This window comes from Python bivittatus, unplaced genomic scaffold (assembly GCF_059951505.1).
Source record: "Python bivittatus isolate LINGU-HERP-01145 unplaced genomic scaffold, Pbiv_v1 ctg000210_np1212, whole genome shotgun sequence".
Classification (NCBI taxonomy): Eukaryota; Metazoa; Chordata; class Lepidosauria; order Squamata; family Pythonidae; genus Python; species Python bivittatus.
In genome coordinates, this window is record NW_028277053.1 from 445,361 (window position 1) to 470,193 (window position 24,833).

At 44.3% G+C, this 24,833-nt stretch overlaps 1 protein-coding gene across 1 annotated transcript in view; it reads right to left on the minus strand.

The window, feature by feature from the left end:
- The window catches only part of IGDCC3 (immunoglobulin superfamily DCC subclass member 3), a 123,204-nt gene that overhangs the window by 49,595 nt on the left and 48,776 nt on the right, over nucleotides 1–24,833 (minus strand). The window contains exon 3 of the mRNA XM_088139445.1: nucleotides 1,121–1,265. Coding sequence (XP_087995571.1) covers nucleotides 1,121–1,265 — 145 coding nt within the window. The remainder of the gene's footprint in view (nucleotides 1–1,120; nucleotides 1,266–24,833) is intronic.

Genomic DNA, 24,833 nt, shown 5'->3' on the forward strand with positions numbered 1-24,833 from the left:
TGCCTTCTTACAATGTGAACCTCAACTGGAAGGACTCACAAAAACATAACTTACATGTCCACATACTTCACCTCAAAGTCAGGGTCTGGAGATGCATTCAATGTCTCTTCTAACAGTGGTGTTTATTCCCACATAAATCCTTAGGAAGGAATAGTTATCAGTGGGCTTGAAGAATTTCAGCAGTCTGTCAATCAAATCCTAGATACTGGCACTTGAAACCTGTTATGTCATCAGGGTGGAATGTAGCAGTTCTTCTCAGCATAGAATCACCCACCACCATGATATGAGTCTTCTTCCCCAAAGTGACACTTGGGTTCCTTTGACCCATGGGGGCCCAAGTCTTCTGCTTTGTTGTATGAAACCAGGTTTGGAAAGGCTTGCTCAAAGGACTGTGGTTTGTCTTCTAGAGCAAGAGCTTGATATCAGTGCTCCACTGGCACTGAGAGTCTCCTGATCTTCTTGCTTCTCTGAGTCATGTACTTCCACTTATCTTCCACTTTAGGCTCTCTAGCATTCATTTCTGTTCTCTGGCCCTCCTGAGGAGCTTCACTTATCCTGTTCAGGAACTTCTCACCTTTCTTGGTGTGTTCGTGAAGCCCTTTTATCTTCTCTAATAACAATACAAGTTTGCATTTCCAGCAGATATAGGTGGGGTTCTCTTTAGGCAGGAGGATAAACTCTGCATGTGCCATACATCAAAAATAGGCAGGGCTTTGATCATGTGGTCATCGCCACCATCTTCATTTGCTTGACCCCAACCTCTCTGCAGATACCTTGCACCTAAAGAGAATCCTGCTGGAAGTGGTACCCAAGGAAAGGTTCTAGCCAAAAGTCAGATTTGGGAAATAAATAGATGCTGAACTGGAAGGATGTTGGCTTACCTACTTCAATCAGGCTGGAGCGTGGCCACTGAGCAGCCTTGCACCACTTGACTATCCCTCTGTGTCGTCAGATTGCAAGACCAATTTTATGCAGGGGGCAACATTTCTGAGATTTTAAGGGATAAAACGAGCGGCATGTGTTTAGTCCACTCTAAATTGTAAACTTGGATCAGCAGATATCTGAGAAGGGAACTCCCCCTACTCCCCCACCCAGGCTTTGTTATTTCAGGCATGATTACCTGTCATTATCCGTGCTGATAGGGAGATGATTCTTCTGCCACATTATCATGGGCTCTGGCAAGCCATGGATCTGGCACTGAAAGCGGGCAACACCTCCTTCTTCCACCGCTGCACTCTGGGGGTGTACATGGAAGTCAGACATAGCTAAAAGAGAAGACAGAAGAAATGTTCAGAATTAAGGATCTATTTAAAAAGTGATCACCTGAACATGGAGGAACCTTTGTTTTTATTCATTGTTAGTGGCCCAGTCATGTCTTTGAGATCGGCGGCCGTACACATGGCATAAATAAATAAATAATAAACAAACTCTGGAAATAGTAGGTAGGTTAATGTGATATACTAGAGTATGATAAAATGGGGGTTGATCATTTGTGCTTCAGCATCTTGCCAGAACCCAGTCATTGTCTTAGGAAGCAGTGAAGCAGGTTATAGCTTTCTTGAAAGTAAAATAACATACATAGGATGCTGGAATTAAAAGCACAAAAAGCATAGAAACATTCTGATAATACATTTTTGAAACCAGCCAGATATTTTTATTTGTAAGAGATCGTGCTGTGAGAAAAAGAGAAAGAGAGAAAAAGGAAGAGGAAGAGGGGAGCAAAGGGAAGGGGAGGAGAGGGAAGGGGAGGGAAGTTTCTTTACACACAATCAGCAGATGGGAAAGTCTTTTATAGACTTATCAAATAAATGGGCTCTTGGTCTATCATGCCAATATTGCGGGAAAACAATTCAAACCTTCAAAGAGATCCCACCTTAATAACTCAGTAATAAAGGAGGGCTGGAGGATTCCTATCTCAGTTCTCAAAATTCTGACCCTAAGCCCCAATTCTTTGCATTAAAATTCATTTTAAAAAAGTGGGTATGTATCACGCTTCCTTGATCATACTCTGATATTAGAGAGCTTGGCATTATCTAAGATAAATTAAATCGTAAAGGGGGGGAGGACTGTGCGAGACTATATACAATTGCATGGAGAATGAAAGGGAGCAGGAGGACAAGCATACTAGCCATGGAACTGGAACTGGAATGAATATGAATATATGAGATATGAAAGAATAGGAGTACATTGCAAAAAGTCAAAGTTGGCATAAAATAGCAGAAAGGGGTTTAGTGCTGTCTCTCAATGAATATAAAAAGTTGAGGCTTCTCTCTCCTTTGCCCAACACACCAAACTATCCTAAAATGGAGTTGGTTAGCTTGTGGCTCAGTATGTGTGTGGGAATCCTTGTCTTGGCATATTATATAAGCCAAGCTGTCACTTTAAGCTACACCTTGGTTTATTTATTGGGCATTCCGTGTTGTGTAAACCCAGCCACACAAACCTGCAGCAGCTGCTTCTCCCGTCCAGCACTGTTCCCCACGCAACAGCCTTGAGATGTTTCATTTTTAGCCTCCAAGTCTGGCCTTCCTTCCAGAGAAGCTCAGAAGAAGCCACCAAACATCAGCAGCTGGGACTGCCTGAAGCCCTGGACCTGAGAGATTCTTTTCACCAGCTTTAAAAAGGAAAGAGGACCACAAACCTCTGGCAGGTGACACTCCTGGCTTTGGCAACTGAGCTCCAGAAGGCACGTGGCTTTGGGGAAGCATCACTTGCCTCTTGATATAGTCGCCCACAGCTCTTGCTCTACAACACTAACTGAAAGTCGCTAGAGTGCACTGAATCCCGCTCCTCCAATTATGTAAAGGAATGTAAAGCTGGCCTTGGGAAAGTGATGAGAAAGCTGTGAAAGGAAGAAGGAATGAGTGGCTATTAAGGAGGACTCAGAGAAGAGATTCCACCGTCTTGAGATGGAGGCATGAGAGAGAAACTCAAAATAAACCCACCTTGATTATGTTTAGGATAAGTTGGGTCAAAGAGACACTTGGGCAGGCTTTCAAGGTTCTGTTATTCTACCTTACTACAATAAGGAGCATTTCTGGTAGCCCTGCCATGTCTGTTTCTTGACCTGGCCTACCTCAAAGGGCTGACATCAATCTAGGACTGTGGAATCTCTTTTCCAAGTCCCCTCTTAACACCTTCCTTCCTTCCTTCCTTCCTTCCTTCCTTCCTTCCTTCCTTCCTTCCTTCCTTCCTTCCTTCCTTCCTTCCTTCCTTCCTCCCTCCCTCCCTCCCTCCCTCCCTCCCTCCATCGGCTTTTTCATACGTTTCTCAAGGTCACCTCTAAATTCTTTTACAAATTAATAGAATGGGTGGCCTTGAAGGAAGGTGGGCTTCTTCTCATCCAACTCTTCCCCAAGTCCCTGGCTAATTCCTAATCAACCCAACATTGGAAATATCACTCAGGCTGCTGTCTCTCCACACCCACGACAAAAGGACATCTTTTGGTTCTGCTCCCCCTCTGCTGTCCCCTGCAAGATGCCTTCTGGCGACAGATTAACACACATGCATGAGGACGCCTCCCTCTTCTTCCTGCAATGTACATCAAAGAGAACACTAGTGCCTCTCTTTAAGGGAAAGAACCAAGATGTCAGACAAGATTCATCACTCATCTTCAGAGTCCCATTGGGCTCCAACAGATGGGAGGCTTCTCCTGCCGGTTCATACATTAAAGATGGGCTGCCTTGCCCCCACCCCCTCTGCTCTAAGTGCCAGATTGCGGGGGGGGGGGGGAGGGAGAGAAGCCCCTGCATGTTGATTCAGCTTTAGCAGACCCACAGCTCCTCACTTGCCTCCTTCTCATCCCAAAGGGAAACCTAACCTAAACTGGATTTTAATGCAATTTGGGGACATTTTATTAAATTAGAGAAGCCCCTTGAACACTAATGGCATTTTATTGTGTTAAGAAAAGGGCTCTCTGAGCATCAACCAGCTGATGTGGAAGCACAACAGAATGACTGGTGTGTGGTTTTTCCCTGTTCCTTGCCGTGCTGTTATGAAGTTCAGCATAAACGTTCTGAGATGTTAGTGATGGCTGAGTGTAACAGTTAACACACCAGATTGGGGGGACACAGATCCCACTTGGCCATGGAGCTAACCTGGGTGACTTTGGGCAAATGGCTGTGTAAAGATAAAATGAGGGGAGGTCCCCATACACGCCCAGTCTGAATTCTCTGGAAAAGGAGGGAGATAATCAAAATCATCATCATCATCATCATCATCATCATCATCACCACCACCACCACCACCATCACCACAACTATTAGTGTTGTTATTAAGTCTGTTATTCTGCTAAGTTTATAGGTCTGGTTCTGTAATGGTTTGTATGCGAATTGCTAACTGCTTGTCTTCATTTTTTGACCTTTTATTTTTATGGAAGCTTTTTTGTGTTACGTTCTACTGTGGTTTTTATTCGTATTTATTATACCACAGACATTTCATTGTATTGTTTATATGTATTGTAACCTGCTGAGAATTCCCTCGACTACAGCAGGCATAAATCAAAGGATATAGAGATGGAAGCTTTCTTCCAGAATCGGATGCTGTTTCACAGTTTAATATCCTTGTGCCACCTTTGGGCAGAGGTTCACTCTGCCCTTTAAAGGATTCTGTGGCTGACCCCTTCCCATCCCTGGTCCTCTTCGACATGCAGTTTTGGGATGAGATGTAACACAATGTTTCTTCCCAAACACAAGATCCATTTGGAGGGCTTCCTCTGGGTGTCCCCTGTGCTGAAATGGGGCACGTATGCCCTTTATGAAGGGCAGCTCCCCAACACTGGGATGCCCTTCCCAACAAAGTCTGCCCAGTGCCATCTTTATTGTATTTCTAGAAGCAGGAAAACACATCTTTTTGTGCTCCCAAGCCTTTTAGTAATGCTTTCGGTCCTGCTGCGGTGTGCTTAGCCCCCTCGCTGCTGCCTTTACGGCACTCTGTTATTGTCTTGCTGTTTCTTATTACAGTATTTTATTTGGTACATTTTATACAGGCTTTCATTTACCCTGTTCTCAACTGTTTCACCATACTGTTTTACTGGTTTAAACTCTACTTCAAGCTGCCTTGAGATATTTGAAATGGGAACCGGAATCCAAATATTGTAAATAAGGAAGGACATAACCAAGGCTTCTGTTCTCTCTGTCTTCAGCAAAGCAAGGTCGCAATGAAGCTCCAAGCGATGGGCTCGCATCCATTAAACATGCAGCCTACAAAAGGCTGGGCAATTCTTTGCAATCCACAAGGGCTCCGCGATCATTAAGGGTGAAAATGTAGGAAGTCTGTCTGAGCACAAGAAGTAAAAAAAGAAAACAGGGAGAGATTTCTCTTTGAACGAGTGAATGAATGAATATCTGTCTATCATATCAATCTATCTATTATCTATCATATCTATTATCTATCATATCTATTATCTATAGCTATCTATTATTTATCTATCATATTGTATCTATATTATTTATCTATCAAATCTATATTATCTATCTATCTATCTATCTATCTATCTATCTATCTATCTAATCTATCTATATCTATTATCTATACCTATTATCTATCATATCCATTATCTATCATATCTATTATCTGTATCAGTTATATCTATCTATCTATCTATCTATCTATCTATCTATCTATCTATCTATCTATCTATCTATCTATCTATCTATCTATCTATCTATCTATCTATCTATCTATCTATCTATCTAATCTAAATCTAATCTATTATCTCTACCTACCTACCTATCGCCATCTTGCATGTAGAAGACACTAAGGTGGGAATTCCTCCCAGATGTGTTAGAGTTCAGCTTCCTCAGTTTCCTAACCTCTAACATGGTCAGAAAATATCTTGTATATTCTTGTGTATTCTGAAAATGGCATCTTCTGCTCTCCTTTTTTTCTTGAGTGTTTTAGATTTGCTTTAGTTGAAGTTCACCGTGCCTGTTGAGAATGTAAGCTCTGCCAAATCCCCAGATTTTCTGATAGTTGTGCAAGCTTCTGGATTCATTGAAAAGGAGGCTAAAAATAAAGCACATGTGAAGAGAAATGGTCCAAAATCTCCTAGATTCTAGCACGTTTGCTAGAAAAGAGTACGGAAAAGGAACCCCTGGAACAGAGCCTCCATTTGGCCAAGACCAGCTTCCAGTAGCGACAGCCCCAAGTAACAAACCACATGCCTGTCGCTTCTTTTCAATAATCTCATTCTTCCAGGTAAAAATGCTGAAAGAACCGCACCTCTTAAAGACACCAGTATTAATATTTATTGTGAATAAAACAAGGCAAAGCATAAATAATTCAGCAATGAGGATGTTAAGTAAAATATGCCTGTCTGTACCCCTCTGATGTGGCTTTCAAGAACAGCGTCTGGGCAATACCACCACCCTCGGCAAAGCAGTTTGCATTAAACATTCATGTCCTGTGTTATAAAATACTGTTTTGTTTTGTTTTTTTAAAGATGCACAGGCTGCATAAATTTTATTTACAGCTGCAGTGCCAACAGTTCCAAGTGATTCTGGTATAAACAAGCCCCGTGGTCAAGCTGCAAATGTTTATCTGGGGAGAGAATCTCTAGAAGTTGTACAATTGTTAGACAACTACAACTACAACCGTGACGAGATGACCAGTTCACAGGGCTAAAAAAACAACCGAAAAAGGCAAGAAAATCAGCTTATCAATATTCAGTGGAGTCATATCACACACCACTGGGGAAGTACCTGTGAACCTGCTCTGCCCCCATCATGTGTGACTCTTTCAGGAAAGTTTCCAGATTACTGTGTTGTATGGACCCCAAACAGCTGCCCTCTTCAAGGTTCAGTACCTTAACTTTCTTGACATCCAAGATATTCCCCAGCTGCAAGACATGGTTAACTGTGAAGTCCTTGGAGTTCTCTGAGCTTGGTTCTTTTCTTGCAAACGTTTCATTACCCGGCTAGGTAACATCTTCTGAAGATGTTACCTAGCCAGGTAACGAAACGTTTGCAAGAAAAGAACCAAGCTCAGAGAACCCCAAGGACTTCACAGTTCAACCCTGAGCTACACATATTCACCTCTATTGGTACATGGTTAACTGCAAAGTTGAAGAATTGCACACAATACAGACGATGTTGACACGGCAATGTACCTATGCTCCTTAGCTGTGAGCTTTACAGTTTGTGCAAAGCCAATTGACTTCCAATTTTTTCCCACTAGCACCAACTTCAAACACAGCCTCCTCAGAATTACTACTCTGACAGCGTTACCTGTTTTAGCACTAGGAACATTGACATGAGCCTTATGTCTTGCGTTGAGCCACGGTGGCTCACCGCACTGGAGTTCATCCTGGGCCATGCTGGGCTCTGCTGACCATTATGACAGAAGCGTTATTATTATCAGAGGCTGACAAATAAAGCAATAAACCCTCTTTGCTCCTATGAAAGAGGCGAGGCACAGCTTCATCCATAGTCATGAGAAGCTTATTCCGGCCAACAGCTTGGACAACCCCCCCTTAAGCGAGCAGCAAGCTGGCACGCTCATCTGATAGTGACAGTAGCAAATCTGATGTAATAAAAATAAAAGCTGGTATTCTTTAAAAAAAACCCCAAAACCAAGACCCGATTTACCCCATGGAAAACTACATGGAAACTATTAGCAGGCAAACCGTTTTCATTCAGTAGACCACGAGCGATAAGGAAGAAGCTACGCTGGATTTTCAACGGGGAGGAGAGAAACATTAAGCCGATGTCTCACAGCAAATCCAAGGCCTGTTAGGATCATAAGAGGATCAGAATTAAGATCAAGTGGCAAGGAGGGAGGGAAAGAGAGGGATGGAAATGCAAAGAATATGACAGATGAAGCAAGCCTCTGAGTGTGGGAAGTGCTGCTAAAGACTCCAGGGCTTCACGTGAGTCTGCGTAATCTTATGTAAGTCCCCCATAAATCTGGGGAGCAGATCTCCTCCCCTCACCCCCAGCGGATCCCCCAAAATGGTTAACCAACTTTAATTCTTAATAGGGTGGATGGGGAAAACGATCAAACATATTACTGAAATGTGACCAGCTATTTTTAACGTTAATAAAATTAAAATATGGCTCTGCAGGTGGCAGCCTCCAGCTGCCCTTCAATGATGTCCCAAGCTAAGTAGGGCCCTCCCTGGGGAGTCCTTGGATGGGAGACTCCGAGGACATTTCGGGACTGCAGGTTAGCAGGAAAAAAGATGGTACTAGCAACCCATTTCCCTAACGCTGAGGAGAAAATGGCATGGAGGGAGTCGTAAGGTATGAGCTCAACTCAAGGGGGGGGGTCTACCTTTAAAGGAAATTAAATCAAATTTAGTTTTTGTTCTGACCATACCCATTTTTTTTAGAGTGCCTCTCCTCCAGCACACCATTCAAAAGACAACCACTGTCTTCGGCCTGGAAAAACAGGGACTTTAGAAAAGTCTGGTCAAACTTCTCTGGAAATGGGAGGTTTACAGTACAGTGATGGGTGTCAATCAGCCAGCTACAACACATCTGGCAGACCGGTCCCATGGAGCTGCACCCAGCATTTCAATTGCCCTGCAACCCAATGCCTGAGACACACGCATTGAGGGTATTGCAGTTACAGCTGCCCGCAAATGGCCTTTTGAAATTTGCCGTGCCCAATTGGATAACAGAACTTAGGGAGATAACTGAGAGAAGTTTTGCCAGGAGAAGATTGTTTTCGGTCATTGCTCTTAGTACGGGCAGCAGTTCAGAAAAAGCCTTCCTTCCCATATTGCACCTTGGGAAGGGATGCAAATGGGGGAAGCCAGGGAAGCTGATGTAATGGGAGGCATGTGCGAGGTGGATACTGGAATGGAGGATCCAGGTTATCAGGAGGGAGGGGGAGCATTCCTGAGCAAGCGCTTCCTTAGCCCGCAGCAGGACCGTGAGAAGGTGAAGAAGCTGAGACTGGCCCCTCCCTAGAGTCTCACGGGGTATATCCACTAGTTGCTTTAGCATAGGTTTAGTCTGGCGAGATTCTGTCTATTAGGTGCAACCTAGTAAAGGAACTATATTGGACTGGACTGCCTCGTTGTCGTTCTTGGGCTGGGCCTGACAGCTGAAGATGGGTGGAAAGAGGATGGCTTGTTACCTATCACTCTATCAAACTCCAGCCTCCCTGGCTACCCCCACTTGGCCATCTGAAAAAGCCTCCTGGGAGGTGTCCATTCCAGGGTCTTCCCTTGGGACTGAATGGAAGGGTGGGAAGCCAAGGAGGCTGCAGGACATTAGAGAGTGGATTGTCTGCTACCCATCTCTCTATCACTCTGTAGCCTCCTTGGCTGTCCCCACTTCCCCACCTGAAAAGATCCCCTGGAAGGAGTTCCCTCTTGAGGTCTTCCCTTGGGATTGAATGGAGGTGGGGGAAGCCAGGGAGGCTGAAGATGGGTGGAAAGAGGATGGCTTATTACCCATCGCTCTATCAATCTGGTGCCCCCACTTCTCTATCTGAAAAAAAAAAAGAAAGCACCTAGGAGGCGATTCTTTGAGGATCTTCCCTTGAGACTGAATGGAAGTGGTGGCATCCAGAAGCTGCAGACAGCTGGCGACAGAACAGCCTGTTATCCATCTCTCTATCCCTCTGTAGCCTCCCTGGCTGCCCCTACTTCCCAAACTGAAAAAGCCCAGAGGGGAAGTTCCTTCTGAGGTCTCCCCTTGAAACTGAATGGAAGCAGGAGAAGCCAGAGAGGGTGCAGACAGGAGGAGAGAGGACGGTACAAGGAAAGACAGACCATACATGCTTTTTGGGCCCCTTATTGTAGAACACCCTACAATACCCAAGGTAATTTCTCTTCTCCTTTGAAAGAAACTCCCTAAATATTTCTTTTGCTCAGAAACTAAACCAGAACTGATAGGGGGGAAAGGCAGAATGTATCCATCTTCCACCAATATCACCAGTAGCACAAGGTGGTTCAATGTCTTGTGTGAAGTTGGCCAGTGAGGATGAGTTTACTCCTTCCAGAAGTGGGCAAGTGAGCCCAGCTGCATTGGAGGGACTCCCCTGCCCCCTTTCCAAACTACTCCACTCTGTCAACCTTCACCTTACTGCTGCCCACTGACTCATCTGCTTTATCTGCCAAAGAAGATTTCTCACTGGAGGAAGGAAGGCAGGGTCTCTCTACCCTTTGGGGCCTGAGGGTAGGAAAAGAAGTGAGATTCAAAGAGCAGAAAGGAAGTTCAAGAGACGGATGCGAGGGTCTGCAACCCCCCCTGGGTGTTCTCCTTTCCTTTCTTGTCCCTCCCTGCTTTGCCTATCCTAAGGGTTTTACAAGGCTTTTGAGACATTCAGAAAAAAAAAAAGACACTGTATCTTCCTTTTAACAAGGCCTTTCTCCCCCCCCCCCCCCCACCAAAAGGACCCTCTCAGAATTAGGGACCACTGGCTATTCAGGCCACCTCGCCATCAACTGGAGCTTCGGCCTCCGTGTCTAATGATGCTATTGTCCAGAGCTGCCCCTGTCAGGCCCTGGAGGCCCTGCGTGGAATGCAGGCTTCTTTGTGAGTAGCCAAGTGTGAACAATCACACTGCCCTCTGATTCTCCAGCAGCCTCAGGAATAGGATGGGGGAGGAAGGAAAGGCACAGACCTCATGGACCTTGCCAGGATGAGGAAGAGAAAGTGGACTGAAAATAATAAAAGTGTAGGAAAATATGGAAGAGCCTGAAGGGCCTTTTTCTCCCATTCGCCTGCCATGCAGTGAACATCTGTCTTGTCCAAGCGATGGGCTGGGAAGCCAACTTTTCTGCCCTTCCTCCTCAAAGCCCCAGATCGAAACAAAAGGAGCACAAAGTCTCTTGAACAGACATCTGTCTCCATACATGCCACCGTCTCTGGCTTTGACTGTTTAAAGAAAGAAAAAATGACGCTTGACATTTCACCATCCAGCCCTGTGAAGGCTTGTGGACAACGGTCAATCTAGACCGAAAGATCTAGACTGCTTTCCAAACTGAGCAGGAACTTCTCAGATAATAAAAGAACCCGCTGTTCTTCATCTTTACTGCCTGCACCCATCAGCAAAGCTTCTAGGTAGAGGAAAGATACGAAGGGGAAAGGTCTTGATCATCCCTTTGGGACAAGAGATGGAGAAACAAAAAAAGGAAGGAAAGCTAAATTCTTCTCACTCATTTCAGAGAGGTGCCGAGACCCTGCGATGGCTGCCAAATGTAGCAATCAGGGGGCGTCCGTGGGATGTGGGTCAAAATTTGCACGTAATGGCAGGCGTGGTGTCACGTTCCGAGGCCCACTGGTTCTGTACACGCATGTGCACATACTTACTAAAAGAGTAAGGCTCTGAGCACAACGCCATGCTTACCATCTTGTGCAAATTTTGACTGCCCCCTGTAGATGACCTGGTTTCAATGCCTTTACAGAAATATTCTGCAAAGAAATAAGATCGAAAGCAGTACTGAATTTTCATCCAGTATAAGGTCCCCTGGAAATGTGAGAGAGCACGGATGACAAGGAATGAGAATGACTTATTACACAGGGTTTCGACAGTAAGTATTATTTATTCGTCGGTTTATTAGCAGGGCTTATAGGTTGCTCCAATCACAACCAACTCTGACCAGGTTACAACTGCCCCTGTACAACTCAGATTAAAACACAAGCGAAATACAACCAATAAAACAGAACCACAAAATCACAATGTAAGACCCCAGGAAGATTATTGGAACCCACACAAACCCACAAAATAAAACCATTCATTGCAGCCGTTGAACACTGTTGAAAATTGAAATAAAATAAAGTGAAATCTAAAATGAAATAACAAATACAGCAATTATTACACATCACGATATACTTGCGGGGAGTAAGATCATCTGCCACCCTGGGCAGGCTTCAATTCCAAAGGTTTCAACCTGAGAAAGATCACACGTTTTGTACCATCTATAAAATTTCACCAGTGCTGGCTTGAGGCCATCAGCCCTTCCCTGATTCTCAATCAATTTAAAATTAAAACCATTTTTTTAAAAAAAAAAAAAGTTTCTATCCACAGCCATCGAAACATCTCATAAAACCTTATTTCCAAAAGACACAGCCAAAGCTTTGGAATGTGCATTCGTCAGCTTTCCCCCAATTAAAATGGTTGAACGTCTTGTGAGTCAGCTTTGTCATTTCTTTCCAGTGTGACTTCACACACACAGAGACACACACCACTCTCAGAGAGAACAGCCTGCTCTGGGCTGCAAGAAATTCACCCTTTGTTTGAGCGGGGGGGGGGGGGGACGGACGGGACTATCCACCTAAGAAGATGACACAGAGATGAATGACCGGGCAGTCTATCAATGCACACTCTGCATTTAATGTCTTTATAGTGGTTCATTAATTACTGCGGAAAGCTCCTTTCCAATAGAAAGTTGTGATTTATAGAATGCCTTGCCAAGGTGTCGTTTTCATTAGCGCGGCAGCCAATGGTGCCGCTAGAGATAATTACCTCCTTCTTTCGTGACAATCAAAAATGCCATCTTTGCTCTGTTCAGCCTCCGGTAAGGCCAAGGCTTAGTTTGGCTATACATCCCAGGAGATGCACACTCTCATTTATTGGAAGGGCCACGTGACTGACCCCTCTGCGGGGTCAGAGGCTCTGAACAAGAGAGAGGAAAGACCTGGAATTCTCCAGGGTTGGGCTTTTTGCACAGAACTGATCAGACCAAGGTGGGGGACTGATAATTCCAGATAAGTCTAGGCCCCCAAATAACGTCCTTGCATTTTTCTTGTACCCTTCCCATTCATTCTAGGAAACAGATGTTGGTCTCAAAACTTCTTTCGAAGGAGAGAGGACTCTACAATAAAGAAACAGGGTATTTACAAAAGTGCAAGGACACGCTTTCACACACAAACACCCTGGGCCCTGTCGTCACTAAATTCAGTGGTTAAGGCTCCAGGCTAGAAAGCAGGAGATGGTGAGTTCTAGTCCCGCCTTAGGCATGAAAGCTGGCTGTGTGACTTTGGGCTAGTCGCTTTCTCTCAGCCCAACTCACCTCACAGGGTTGTTGTTGTGAGGAAAATAGAAGAGTGTGTGTAACTTGCAGGACTGATCTTCCTGATCATGTCATCAGATCTGGCAGGAGAAGCATGTTACAGGTAGTCCTCGACTTACAACCACAATTGGGACCAGAACTTCTGTTGCTAAGCAGTGCAGTCATTCAGTGAGTCATGCCCAATTTTACTGTGAAGTAGGTTGGGCTGAGGGGGAGTCATAGAATCCTACGGGTGAAAGAGACCTTGGAGATCTTGGAGATCCCAGGGCAGGAATCTCAGTGACCAATCAAGTCATCCAGGGTAAGTCAGCCAACTTGTCCAAAGACGAAGACACCACTGGTGCCAAAGAATCAGAGCGCATGGAGAAAGCCCCCTTAGGTGGCAGATCTTCTTGGCTGGACCTCACAGGCACCCTCCTCCTACAATGATACCCCCCAGCCCACTCTATTAAATAACTTCAAGGGGATGGCAGCAACACATGCCTAGCATACTATCTATAGTTCAGGATGCAGCCCCCCCCCACCCCCGTTCTTGCTAATCTGATGGCAAGGTTGAAGGCTGCTCCTTTCCCCTACACAGAATGGCAATGTCTTCCCAACAGCTCAGCTGCCCCCTTGGCACCTGAAACGGTTTCTGCGTTTTGCTGGCAAAGCTTCGGAGTGGGGGGTGGGGAAGCATGTTGAGTCAGCTCCCTCTTGGAATATGGCAAATCTCTGGCAATGTGTCACATGACTGCACACATGGGGGTCCCCCATGTTCTATTTATGCGCTGGGAAAGCCCTGTTGGCTGAAAATAGCTTCTGCCTCCTTCACCACAGCCTTATGCTTCTGTTGGCGGCTGGCCAAGCCCAGGGCTGCTAGGATGAGCGAGTTCATAGCTCAGTCATGCTCGACTGTTTCAGCCTCTATGGCCCCTGCTCCTGTAAATTATGCCTTTTGAACTCAAACATTCTGGTCTTTGGCTGGAGCTACAAAGCTTTCGGTGAAAAAATACAGCATAGATAAGATTAGAAGTACCATCTTACAATGACAACTCTTAAAATGCACCTTTTGCAATGCACCGTTTGCCATGCCCTTTCTGTCAAAAGATTAGCAAAAGACAAAGTTAAACCAGGCAGGGTAATGGAGGGGCTAAGAGGTTGACTTTCAGCCGTGGATGACTTTATCGGCTGAATTTGGGCCAGTGACTCTTTTCCGGCTCAGCCTGCCCTACGGGGTTGATGTTGCAAGGATAAAAATGAGGGAGATCTTCCTGTAGCAGATCCTGCACTGGATCACATGATCTCTGAGGTCCCTTCCAACTTTGAGATTCTAGGAGAGCACCTTGAGCTCCTGAAGAAAATGCTAGATATAAATCTAGGAAATAAATGAAGCCAGACTATGCGTACTTTAAACCTGCAATCCAACCCCAAGCACTCTCTGGGAACCGCCCAAGAGAAACTGTCCTTATACCTTTCTGATTCCAGAGCAAGGCAGGTTTCAGAAATGAGTCAAGAGATTCATCTTCATCGGATCTTTACTGAAATCCCAAAGCCTCTGAGACTTTCCTCCAGCTTTCTTTTCATATTCTGCAGAAAATAGCCAATCCTTTATCCTTGCCTCAAAAAACACCATGCTCAAGGAAATGGCAAGCCTTACACGTCTGTATCCCTGGGGTCTTCCATCTCCATTATCTTGGACTTCATCTCCCATCATCTCACACCCAGCCCTGGGAGGTGCCAGATTGGAGAAAGCGTAGAAGGTTGTTTATGCAACAAAACCGATTGCAGGCCAATAAAGGTTATTTAAAAATAGTCTCCGGGTAGCCACAAGCAAAGCTGGTCAGCTTCCAACCTAGAAGTACATGCAGAACAACACAGATAGCAGAGCTGACATTCCATCATGAGGAGAATACTCTGAGAAAGAAGAGGAAGTGAAGAGGAAAGGCTTTGTTGGGGGCGGGGAGCAGAGGGACCCTTCCCTTTTGGAGCCTTCTCAAATGCTTGCAATCCACTGTCTGACTGGCCCCACTAATGCACTTCTCCAGCTATTCAGCTGACTAAGGAAGCCACAAGGGAAATCAAGTCCAGCCAAGATCTACGCTCTGGGCAATATTATCAATTAACGCTAGAGTATTAAATGCAGATGGGATCTGGGTTGGCGGAGGGCAGTTTTGGTGCCCTGCTTGACTAGAGATGTCTGACCAAGACAGCACTTTAAGGGCAAGGATGTTCACAGATGGCTACAAGGAGATGGCGTTGGTCCAACATGCTTCTCCTGGGCTCAGGGAAACTGACTGCATTGGCCCCTCATCCAAGTCTGGTTAGGGTTAATGTTGATTAGTTTCTCTGTAGTTGAGCCTGATGTGCAAACCCATCTCACTTAGCTGGTTTAGGATTATGTACAGTTCAACCCCCACCCCAATATGTAAATTCAGGTTTAAGCAGTTGTGTGAACACAGCTAGAGGGTTACTGATCTGAGTTACTAAGCAGGAGGAGGAGCAAAAAAGCTTGGGCATCTTCTGGGAATTGTAAGCCCACAGATCCAGGGAGGAGCAGATTTGGGGAGGCTGACTTCCCAGTTTAATTGTCTTTTTATATGATCTGGGCCGGTGTTCATGGGAACCAAATAAAACTATTTCCACAATGCTAAAAAAAATAAATAAATTGCAATTATGAATCCCATTTTCAAACTTCGGCTGAAAATTTCTGAGAATGATTCCGTCACAAGGCCATTATTTAATTTTGGCTTAGTTGCTCTGAAGGCCTATGTTTGAAAGAAAGTTTCTTTTTTGAATCAGAAACCCCTATCTGTATTTTAGACAATGGTGAATCCAAGAACCCTGTTTGCTGTTTGAATCCAAGAACCATGTTTGCTTGCATGCTGCAAATTATTTGCTGTTCATGTTCTGCTCATTCCACACATCCTAACAGCCGAAACTACAGAGCTCCATTCTACTATGTTTTGGTGAACCTTTTCTATACTCACAACCACACATAATCACAGCTGCCCTGCAGTGAGATGGGCGGTGACGAATTTGAATTATTTATAAATAAATAAATAAATAAATAAATAAATAAATAAATAAATAAGCAAGCAAGCAAGCAAGCAAGCAAGCAAGCAAGCAAGCAAGCAAGCTAGCTTCCCGCTCCCCCATCTCCAATTTGTATTTCTTAAAGCTGCCTCCTGCTCCTCCTTGTTACTGCAGTCTGCAAGTAAAGGAAGAAAGTGATCAGGACACGGGAAACTATTTCTACTCCAAGCACACTAAAAGCAAAAGCAAAACCAAACAAAAATTAATGCAATTCAAAAGTGGAGAGACCTGTAAGTCAAACTCCAGAGGCAGGGGTGGATTTCATGCCAGAGGAAAGTGAGCCTTGAATTAAAGATATGTCCTGTCAGGGACAGCCAAAGGAAGAGTGGGGGGGAGGGGTTGAGCTCTCCCCCACCCACCCCCAGCCCCATTTTCTTTCACCAGGATGATTTTAAATGTCAGGCATGGCTTGAATTAGCAGAACTGGAAGGAAAATGGTGGCCATTTTCACAGGCTGGTGGGAAACCGAAGCAAGTCCCGATCATGGGGGCAGGGGGACATTTTGGTGATGGGAAGACTATGGGCTGCAGTTTCAGCAGTTCCATCCTGTGGAACAGAAGGCTGAATGGCTTGGCTTCCCAACATCCCTTGATATTGGTGGAATGGGCCAGACTGTTGAGAGGGGCCAGGCACCAGCTCACATTTGTCCTTATCTGGTGGGACAGAAAACATCTAGCCAAGAAACAGATTAGGATCAAAATCTACTTGGTGAACTAGTAGCTTTGTGGTGCATCACAAGGAGCCTTTCCCAGCCAAGGGGTAGCACCTAGCCAACCTTGGCTGGTCTTCAAAAGTTAAGCAGGGTTGGACTTGATTAGTACTTGGATGGGAGACCCCCAGCATAAGAGGAACCTGGCTCTCCTGGTGTTGCTTGCTCTCTCAGTGGCCTTTGGAACCATTAACCATGGTACCTTTTTGGACTAGATCAAGGGTTGGGGAGGGGAAAACACTTTTGCAATGATTCTTCTCCTTCCTAAAAGGGCAAATCCAGTTGGTGGTAATCAGGGAGATGAGATTAAGCCCTAGACCTATTCATTGCAGGGTGTTGAGTGCTCAGCACTGTCTAGTGGTCTGATTTAACATCTACATGAAGCCACTAGATGATATTGTCCATCAGTGCAGGATCAGTACATGCATGATACACAACTTTGTAGTTTCATTCCAGGCCAAACAGGAAGTTGCTGGGGTGCTGTTGCAATATCTGGAAGCTTTAGAGAGTCTGGATGGGGAGGAACAGACTTAGTCTCAATCCCAAAATGGAGTAGCTTTGGGTGAGAAAGCCAATCAATTCCAGGGAGAGCCCATTTTTAGTTTTGGATGGGACTGTACTTCCCCCGCCCCCACTGAACTGGCTCATAATTTGAGGGCCTTTCTTGACTCCCTGCTCTTGCTCAGTGAGCAGGTGGCCTTTGTACAGCTGTATTTAAAGCACCAGTTATGGTCTCTCCTGGAATGGGAAGCCCATGGAAGGCACTCATGCCTCTTGCTCGCACTGTACTTGGGACTGCCCTTGAAGACCACTCAGAAGCTACAGTCGGTGCAGAACATAGCAGCTTAAGTAGTTATAGGCACATATATGGGGTTTGCCCATACAACTTCACTACTTTGAGAGCTGCACTGGTTACCAGTGGGATACCAGGTGCAATTCAAGATGCTGGTTGTTACCTTTAATGCCCTGTATGGCTCAGGACCTGGGTATCTGTAGGATTGCCCCTGCCCATCCAAGAAGATTAGGAAAAGTGGGCTCCTTTGGTATCTTCTTTCACAGACCACAGAGGCATCCTTCTCAATCACTGTCCCCCTTCTGTGGAACAACATCCCCCTAGAGATCCAGATGGCCCCAACCGCCATCTAAACCTGGCCATTCCACCAAGCCCGAGGATTGGTAAGTGTTCCCTCTTACAATGGGTTAAGCAGTTTGATGTATAAGTGGAAGTTGTACCTTGTTATATGTCATGATTTAGGGGTATTGGATATATAACATCCAATTGGTGCTGGTGTGAAGGTGGCATGTGACAGCTGTGGGCCGTGTTACCCATCCTTGGCCAACAGAGGTGCAGGCTGGTGGCCACTGCTGTTACAACTGACTCTCTAAGCCAAAAGGATCTTGCAAGTCCAATCAGGTTCTTGCAATCAAGCCAATTTATCCAACCTGGCAGAGATTTCCAGCTCTTTTGTATCTGCTCCAACAGCGGCCTCAGATGATGACCTCTCTCTTTTTATTGCCTTGGAATTCAAGCTTCTGTTTGTGTCTGATTCCATCTGCCTGACCTCCAGCCTGCCTATGACCACAGCTATTGCCCTTTTGACACTTGTCTACCTACCCGTCAGTTGGCCTCCTGCAATGAAGCCAGGCTAATGTCAACAGAGCAGTTTGAGAGGCACTGAAATAGTTGGGTTATTCCTTAGATGTTAGGGTTCCAAATCCACATAGTTCTTTAGCTGTTAGGGGGGTGGGATAAAAAATACATTTCCTCCCTCTTCCTCAGTTAGAAAACAAAATGCAGACATTCAAAGCAACCAAAGTTTCTGAGTTAACCTATTTTCTGCATTCAGACAATATACCGATCCATAAGGTTACACAAGCAGCTGGGTTCACAACACACTGGTAACAGTTGGTTCTCAAACTGGTAAGTTTCAGGAGACTATTATGTAAATAACCAGCCTGAAGCTGGATCATAGAGAAGCTGTTAGGAAGAGAATCAGAAAGTCTATGCTCTAATGGACATGGGGATAAATTGGTTCAGAATGGAAGAGTCCAGTTGCTGGAATTCTTGTAAGCCTATCCTGCTTATTTATCCTCAATATATTTGCTTGTCTGTTCTGTTTATTTATTCTCAATAAAACTTGCTAAAAAGAACTTTGCAAGATTGTGCTTGGAAAATAATAACTTTTGCTTCAGGCAACTGCCAAAAGACCTGACAACAGAAAAGGAGAGGAAGAGGAACAGGAGCAAGCAAAGATGTAAATATATATTTTATGTGACTTTAGTTTCTAGGTCTTTAAGTATATTGTGTAAGCCAGTGTTGTCCAAAGTTGGCCACTTTAAGATGAGTGGACTTCAACTTCCAGAATTCCCCAGCCAGCCATGCTGGCTGGGGAATTCTGGGAATTGAAGTCCACTCATCTTAAAGTGGCCAACTTTGGACAACACTGGTGTAAGCCAACTACAGTGATGTTTTACTTGGTTTTCAGAGGGTAGGTGGGTATAAATATGTGGTGCAGTTTAACAGGAAATATGCCAATCTGTTGGTTTGTTTTACAGATTTTTTTTCAAAGATTCATTAAAAATCCGCAGTTTTTTTAATGAATCTTTGAGTTTTCCTTCTGCATCCAACTTTCACTAATGCATATAGCTGTCAACATAAATTCCCTCATTCCATTTTTTTAATGCCGATTTTCTTAATGCTGCTCTTTGTATGCATTTAATGCAAGTTTTTAAAAATAACTTTTTTTCTGACATATGCTCTATTTTTTTTTAAAAAAAAACATTTACAAACACATGTTCTTTTCCAGGTACATCTGTCAACCAAATTTCTTTTGGTTCAGATGTTTGAACAGAGAAATCAGGCACCATCAAATTCAGCGAAAGGAAGTCAGCTATACCATTTGGTGAATCTTGCAAATCCACACTACAGGAATATCACTCGAACACTTGTGTCCAAAGCAATTCTTGACCTCAATCACATCTAGAACAATTAACATCCTAATTAGCCCACAAATTACTGTTTCACCAACACAGACATTGTGTTGTTTGGGAAACGATTAGCCATTCCAGGGCAATTTCACGCTTTGCTGATGATGGCTAAAAGAAGGCTAAATGGGACCCGTTCACATCTCAACTGCTGACATCTTCAGCAAAGAGAACCAAAGATCCGAACAAGCAGCTATTCCAAGAAGTTGGTAAATCTGAGCCAGGGCTAATCCATGTATGATGCATAGCATCCTGCCTATCTATGTCAGCTGCAGCTCCCTTTGGAAGGTGCCATTAAGACCATAAAGTCTGATCACTTTCTCTATGCAGGATCCAAATTAAAACATCCTGGGCATTGCACACATCCAATGAATGGAAGCCCATCAGTCTTCTGGATCACTGGTTCTACTATCAAACTGCTTTTGCTGTTAGGAAAGGCGGCCTATCAGTTTAATGGGAATTTGTCTTCTTGGAACTTAAACCCGTTATTCCATGTTCTGAAGCATGGAATGATGAGGACAAGTCTTACTTGGGGAATGCTTTTATGCCTGCTCCTCTTAATCTTCTCAAGGCCAAATGAACTGAGTTCTCTATCTTTCCTCCAAGAGAAGAGAATGAGATATACAACACTCCCTCCTCAATTTTTTATTCCCCCAAAACTCTGTGAAGTAGACTAAACTGAGAGAGAGTGACTGACCCAAAGTCTCTAGTGACCTTCTATGCTGAGGATGAACCTCAACTGGAATCTCCCTAGAACTGATTCAGCTCCCTAGCCAAACCACCATACTCATTTTAATTACTTGGTGCCAGATCACAAGGTTATGGTTCAACTATGACTTAGGAACAACCTAATCTAATCAAATCAAATCTGTGTTAGGACCTCCTCCAATCCCTCTTAAGCCAATTCCAAACTACATCTGAAGCTTTTCATTTTGGGTACCAATATTTCATTCTGCATCTTTTGATCCTTTTCCTCTCTTAGCATCCAATTTTAATCACTGGTCTGATAAATATTCTCTTATCAGGACTGTTGATTTAGCCAAGAGGTAGGCCATCTGTCACACTCCAGATGCCAAAGGAACTACAGTACCCAGCATCCCCATCTATTGGCCAGGATACCTAGCGACCTAAAGATTTGAAGTTCAGCAGCATCTAGGATGTGCAAAACCCATCAGATCAGGAAACGAACGTTTTGGAGAACTCCAGAATGTTCCATGTCCAAAACAGTAGTGAGAAGCAATTGAATTTTCTTTGAGTGTCAGATGTCTGGTTCTTTAAGCTCCTCGCTACAGAAAAATTGATTGGAGTATTGGAATGGGAGCAGCCCCAATTATCTTATTTGGGGGAGGGTCACTATGAAGCTAAAATGAGGGTGTGCCATCTTGTATGGATTAACTAAATAATCAGTAAAAGATGGGCCTTGCTATAGGTTCTACACTTACTACAGTAGAACACAACATGAGACCTCAGGTCTTCTAGCTTAACGTGAGAGGAGAAGGACATTTTTAAATGCGTAGGGACTCATATTAAACTAAATCAAATAAAAAGGTAAATTCATTTTAATCTGATGTTCCTCTTTCTGCCCACTTTCCTGTCTTGCCCCTTGATATATCACTCAAAAGGCCAATATGCTGGGGGGGGAAAACAAGATGGCCCCAGACTTATTGTGTGAATTTCAGACACCTTCCTGGTCCTCCTTTGAACTGTACCTGTTCCAGCTCTTTAAAGTGAGAACAATTATTTGTGGCAGATTACAACCATTCCCTTGATCCCCAAACCTACCAACCACACGTTGCAATCCTGTGCCTTTTAATAGCAGGATCACCCTCTCTCGGCTCAGATAAATATGCTCCTGGTACGAAGCAATTGAACCATGCTGCTGGCAAGCTTTCTTTGTCCCATAAAATCTCTAAAAAGCTTGTAAACTCCTTGTGAATTAGCCCAGATTTATTATATGTATTTGAAGCAATACTCCGAGGTATAGTTAAGCTCATACTGGCAAAGATGTGGTTCCCCCCCCCCCTTTGCCTTTTAAAATGCATTTTACTTTCACCGATAGCAAACGTGGTGGTAGCAAGGATGGCTATGAGAGCCAGAACTCTCAATGGCTCACAGCTCTCCAGCCAAAAGGAAAAGCTGTCGGTGAGCAATTACGGACTTGCCATCCTCCTTGGGACCACCATTCCCATGATTCTTAGCTGGGAATTGCAGGATCAATGTATCTGGAGAAAGCCAGGCTGCCCAGCTCCTTAATGTCTTCCACAGCCAGAAAAAACACACTTTGCTTTGCCCCTATCTTCTCACAGCACTCTTTCCCCATTAAATTCCTTTTATCAGAAACCAGAATCTTTCTCATGCTAACGGCCATACAATGTGTGAAAAATCTTTTTTTTTTTTCCAGTTTCCATGGGATGTGAGGATGTCACTAATGAGGTTTTTGGTGGGCATGGGGGCCTGAAAAGGATAAAACGACTATATCAATTCTCCCAAAGATTTAATTCACTGATTTTCCTCCTTATTTTGGTAAGGGAAAAACCAGGAAAAATTGCATGGTCAAAAATAAAAGGGACTTTAGATCAAATTTACACAGCGCTGTGGAGTGCTTGAGGAATTGCAAAAATGGGGTAGATATCCACATGCAATCCACCTCCATTTTAAACCTCTGTCTCATTGCTATTTTGATTTGGCATATATTTCTTGGAAATGCTAGCGCAGCGTTTCCCAGCCATGGCCATTTCCACGTGTAGACTTCCCATCCCAGAACTCTCATCCATGGCCACGCCAGCTGGGGAATTCCAGGATTTGAAGTCCACACACCTGGAAACAGAGAAGGTTGGGAAACGCTCTGCTAGAGCATTTTAATACAGCTACATAAACAAATGATGAAGCATTGTGATTTTCTCAACATGAATGCTGATTTTGGAGGTCTTGCGGAGTATACCAAGGGGTCACCTGTGGCAAAGCAAGGAGGAAAGTAAAGAGAGGTTTCAAAGCAGAAAGGGTGTGTTCAGGATCTTGTTTTTAAAAAGTTGTCCCCAACCAAGTTGATTTCTTCTCCTCTTCTCCCCTCCACTAGTGACTATATGACTGTAAACCACCAGCAGTTGTATGAATTGGGTGGGATATAAATATAAGAAATACATTGAACTCATCACAATTAGAGGCAGCTGTGAAGAAGCTTGGAGGCTGAATAAAAAGCCTTGCTGATGCAGGTTGGGCACCCATGGATTATTTTCTCACCCCACCCTCATGCTAGATGTGTGAGATTCCCCCAGTTTTCATTCCTCCATCATTTCTCCCAGTACAACTACCATGCAAAGCCTTTCCCCACAACTGGTAGCCAACCTCTTCAGTGGCACGCGGAACAACTGCTTTCTGGTGGCCAGTTCAGATCTTCTGTGACCCTGCTTTGGGGTGATGAATTTAGATCTTCCCAGTTGAACACAGGTTTAGCATGGAGCACCCCAATCCAACTCATCTTTTTTTATTTTTTGCATATGCACCAGAAACTTACTTATCTTTCAGCTTCAACTAGAAATCAATAAAGTAAGTACAAGTAGTCCCCAGTTTAAGAACAAGTTCTGTTCCCAAGGTCTGTCCTTAAGTCAAATTTGTATGTAAGTCAGAACAGTATTCCCCTTCATGGATCACTGCCTTGTCGTGGCGAAGGGGCTTGCGTAACTCAGTGAAGCCATGAGCTATACCGTGCAGGGCCACCCAAGACGGACAGGTCATGACAGAGAGTTCTGACAAAATGTGGTCCACTGGAGAAGGAAATGGCAACCCACTCCAGTATCCTTGCCAAGAAAACCCCATGGACAATGTTAAAAGGCTAAAAGATATGACACCGGAAGATGAGCCCCTCAGGTCGGAAGGTGTCCAATATGCTACTGGGGAAGAGCGGAGGGCATTTCCAAGTAGCTCCAGAAAGAGTGAAGCGGCTGGGCCAAAGCCGAAAGGACGTTCAGCTGTGGATGTATCTGGAAGCGAAAAGAAGGTCCGATGCTGTAAAGAACAATATTGTATAGGTACCTGGAATGTAAGATCTATGAACCAAGGCAAGCTGGATGTGGTCAAACATGAGATGACAAGATTGAACGTCGACATCTTGGGAATCAGCGAACTGAAATGGACGGGAATGGGTGAATTTAATTCGGGTGACCATTATATCTACTACTGTGGGCAAGAAACCCTTAGAAGAAATGGAGTTGCACTCATAGTGAATAAGAGAGTGGGAAAGGCAGTAATGGGGTACAACCTCAAAAACGACAGAATGATCTCAGTGCGTATCCAAGGCAAACCATTCAATATCACAGTCATCCAAGTCTATGCCCCAACCACTGATGCTGAAGAAGCTGAAGTTGACCGCTTCTATGAAGACCTACAACACCTTCTAGAACTAGCACCAAAAAAAGATGTCCTTTTCATCATAGGGGATTGGAATGCTAAAGTAGGAAGTCAAGGAGTAATCGGAATAACAGGCAAATTTGGCCTTGGAGTACAAAATGAAGCAGGGCAAAGGCTAATAGAGTTCTGTCAAGAGAACAAGCTAGTCATAGCAAACACTCTTTTCCAACAACACAAGAGACGACTCTACACATGGACATCACCAGATGGTCAATACCAAAACCAGATTGATTATATACTTTGCAGCCAAAGATGGAGAAGCTCTATACAGACAGCAAAAACAAGACCAGGAGCTGACTGTGGCTCAGATCATGAGCTTCTTACTGCAAAATTTAGGCTTAAATTGAAGAATGTAGGGAAAACCACTAGACCACTCAGGTATGACTTAGATCATATTCCTTGTGAGTACACAGTGAAGGTGATGAATAGATTTAGAGGATTAGATTTGGTAGACAGAGTGCCTGAAGAACTATGGACGGAGGTCCGTAACATTGTACAGGAGGCAGCAACTAAAACCATCCCAAAGAAAAAGAAATGCAAGAAAGCAAAATGGCTGTCTGATGAGGCTTTACAAATAGCTGTGGAAAGAAGGAATGCGAAAAGCAAGGGTGAAAGGGAAAGATATAAGCAGCTGAATGCAGATTTCCAGAGAATAGCCAGGAGAGATAAGAAGGCCTTCTTAAATGAACA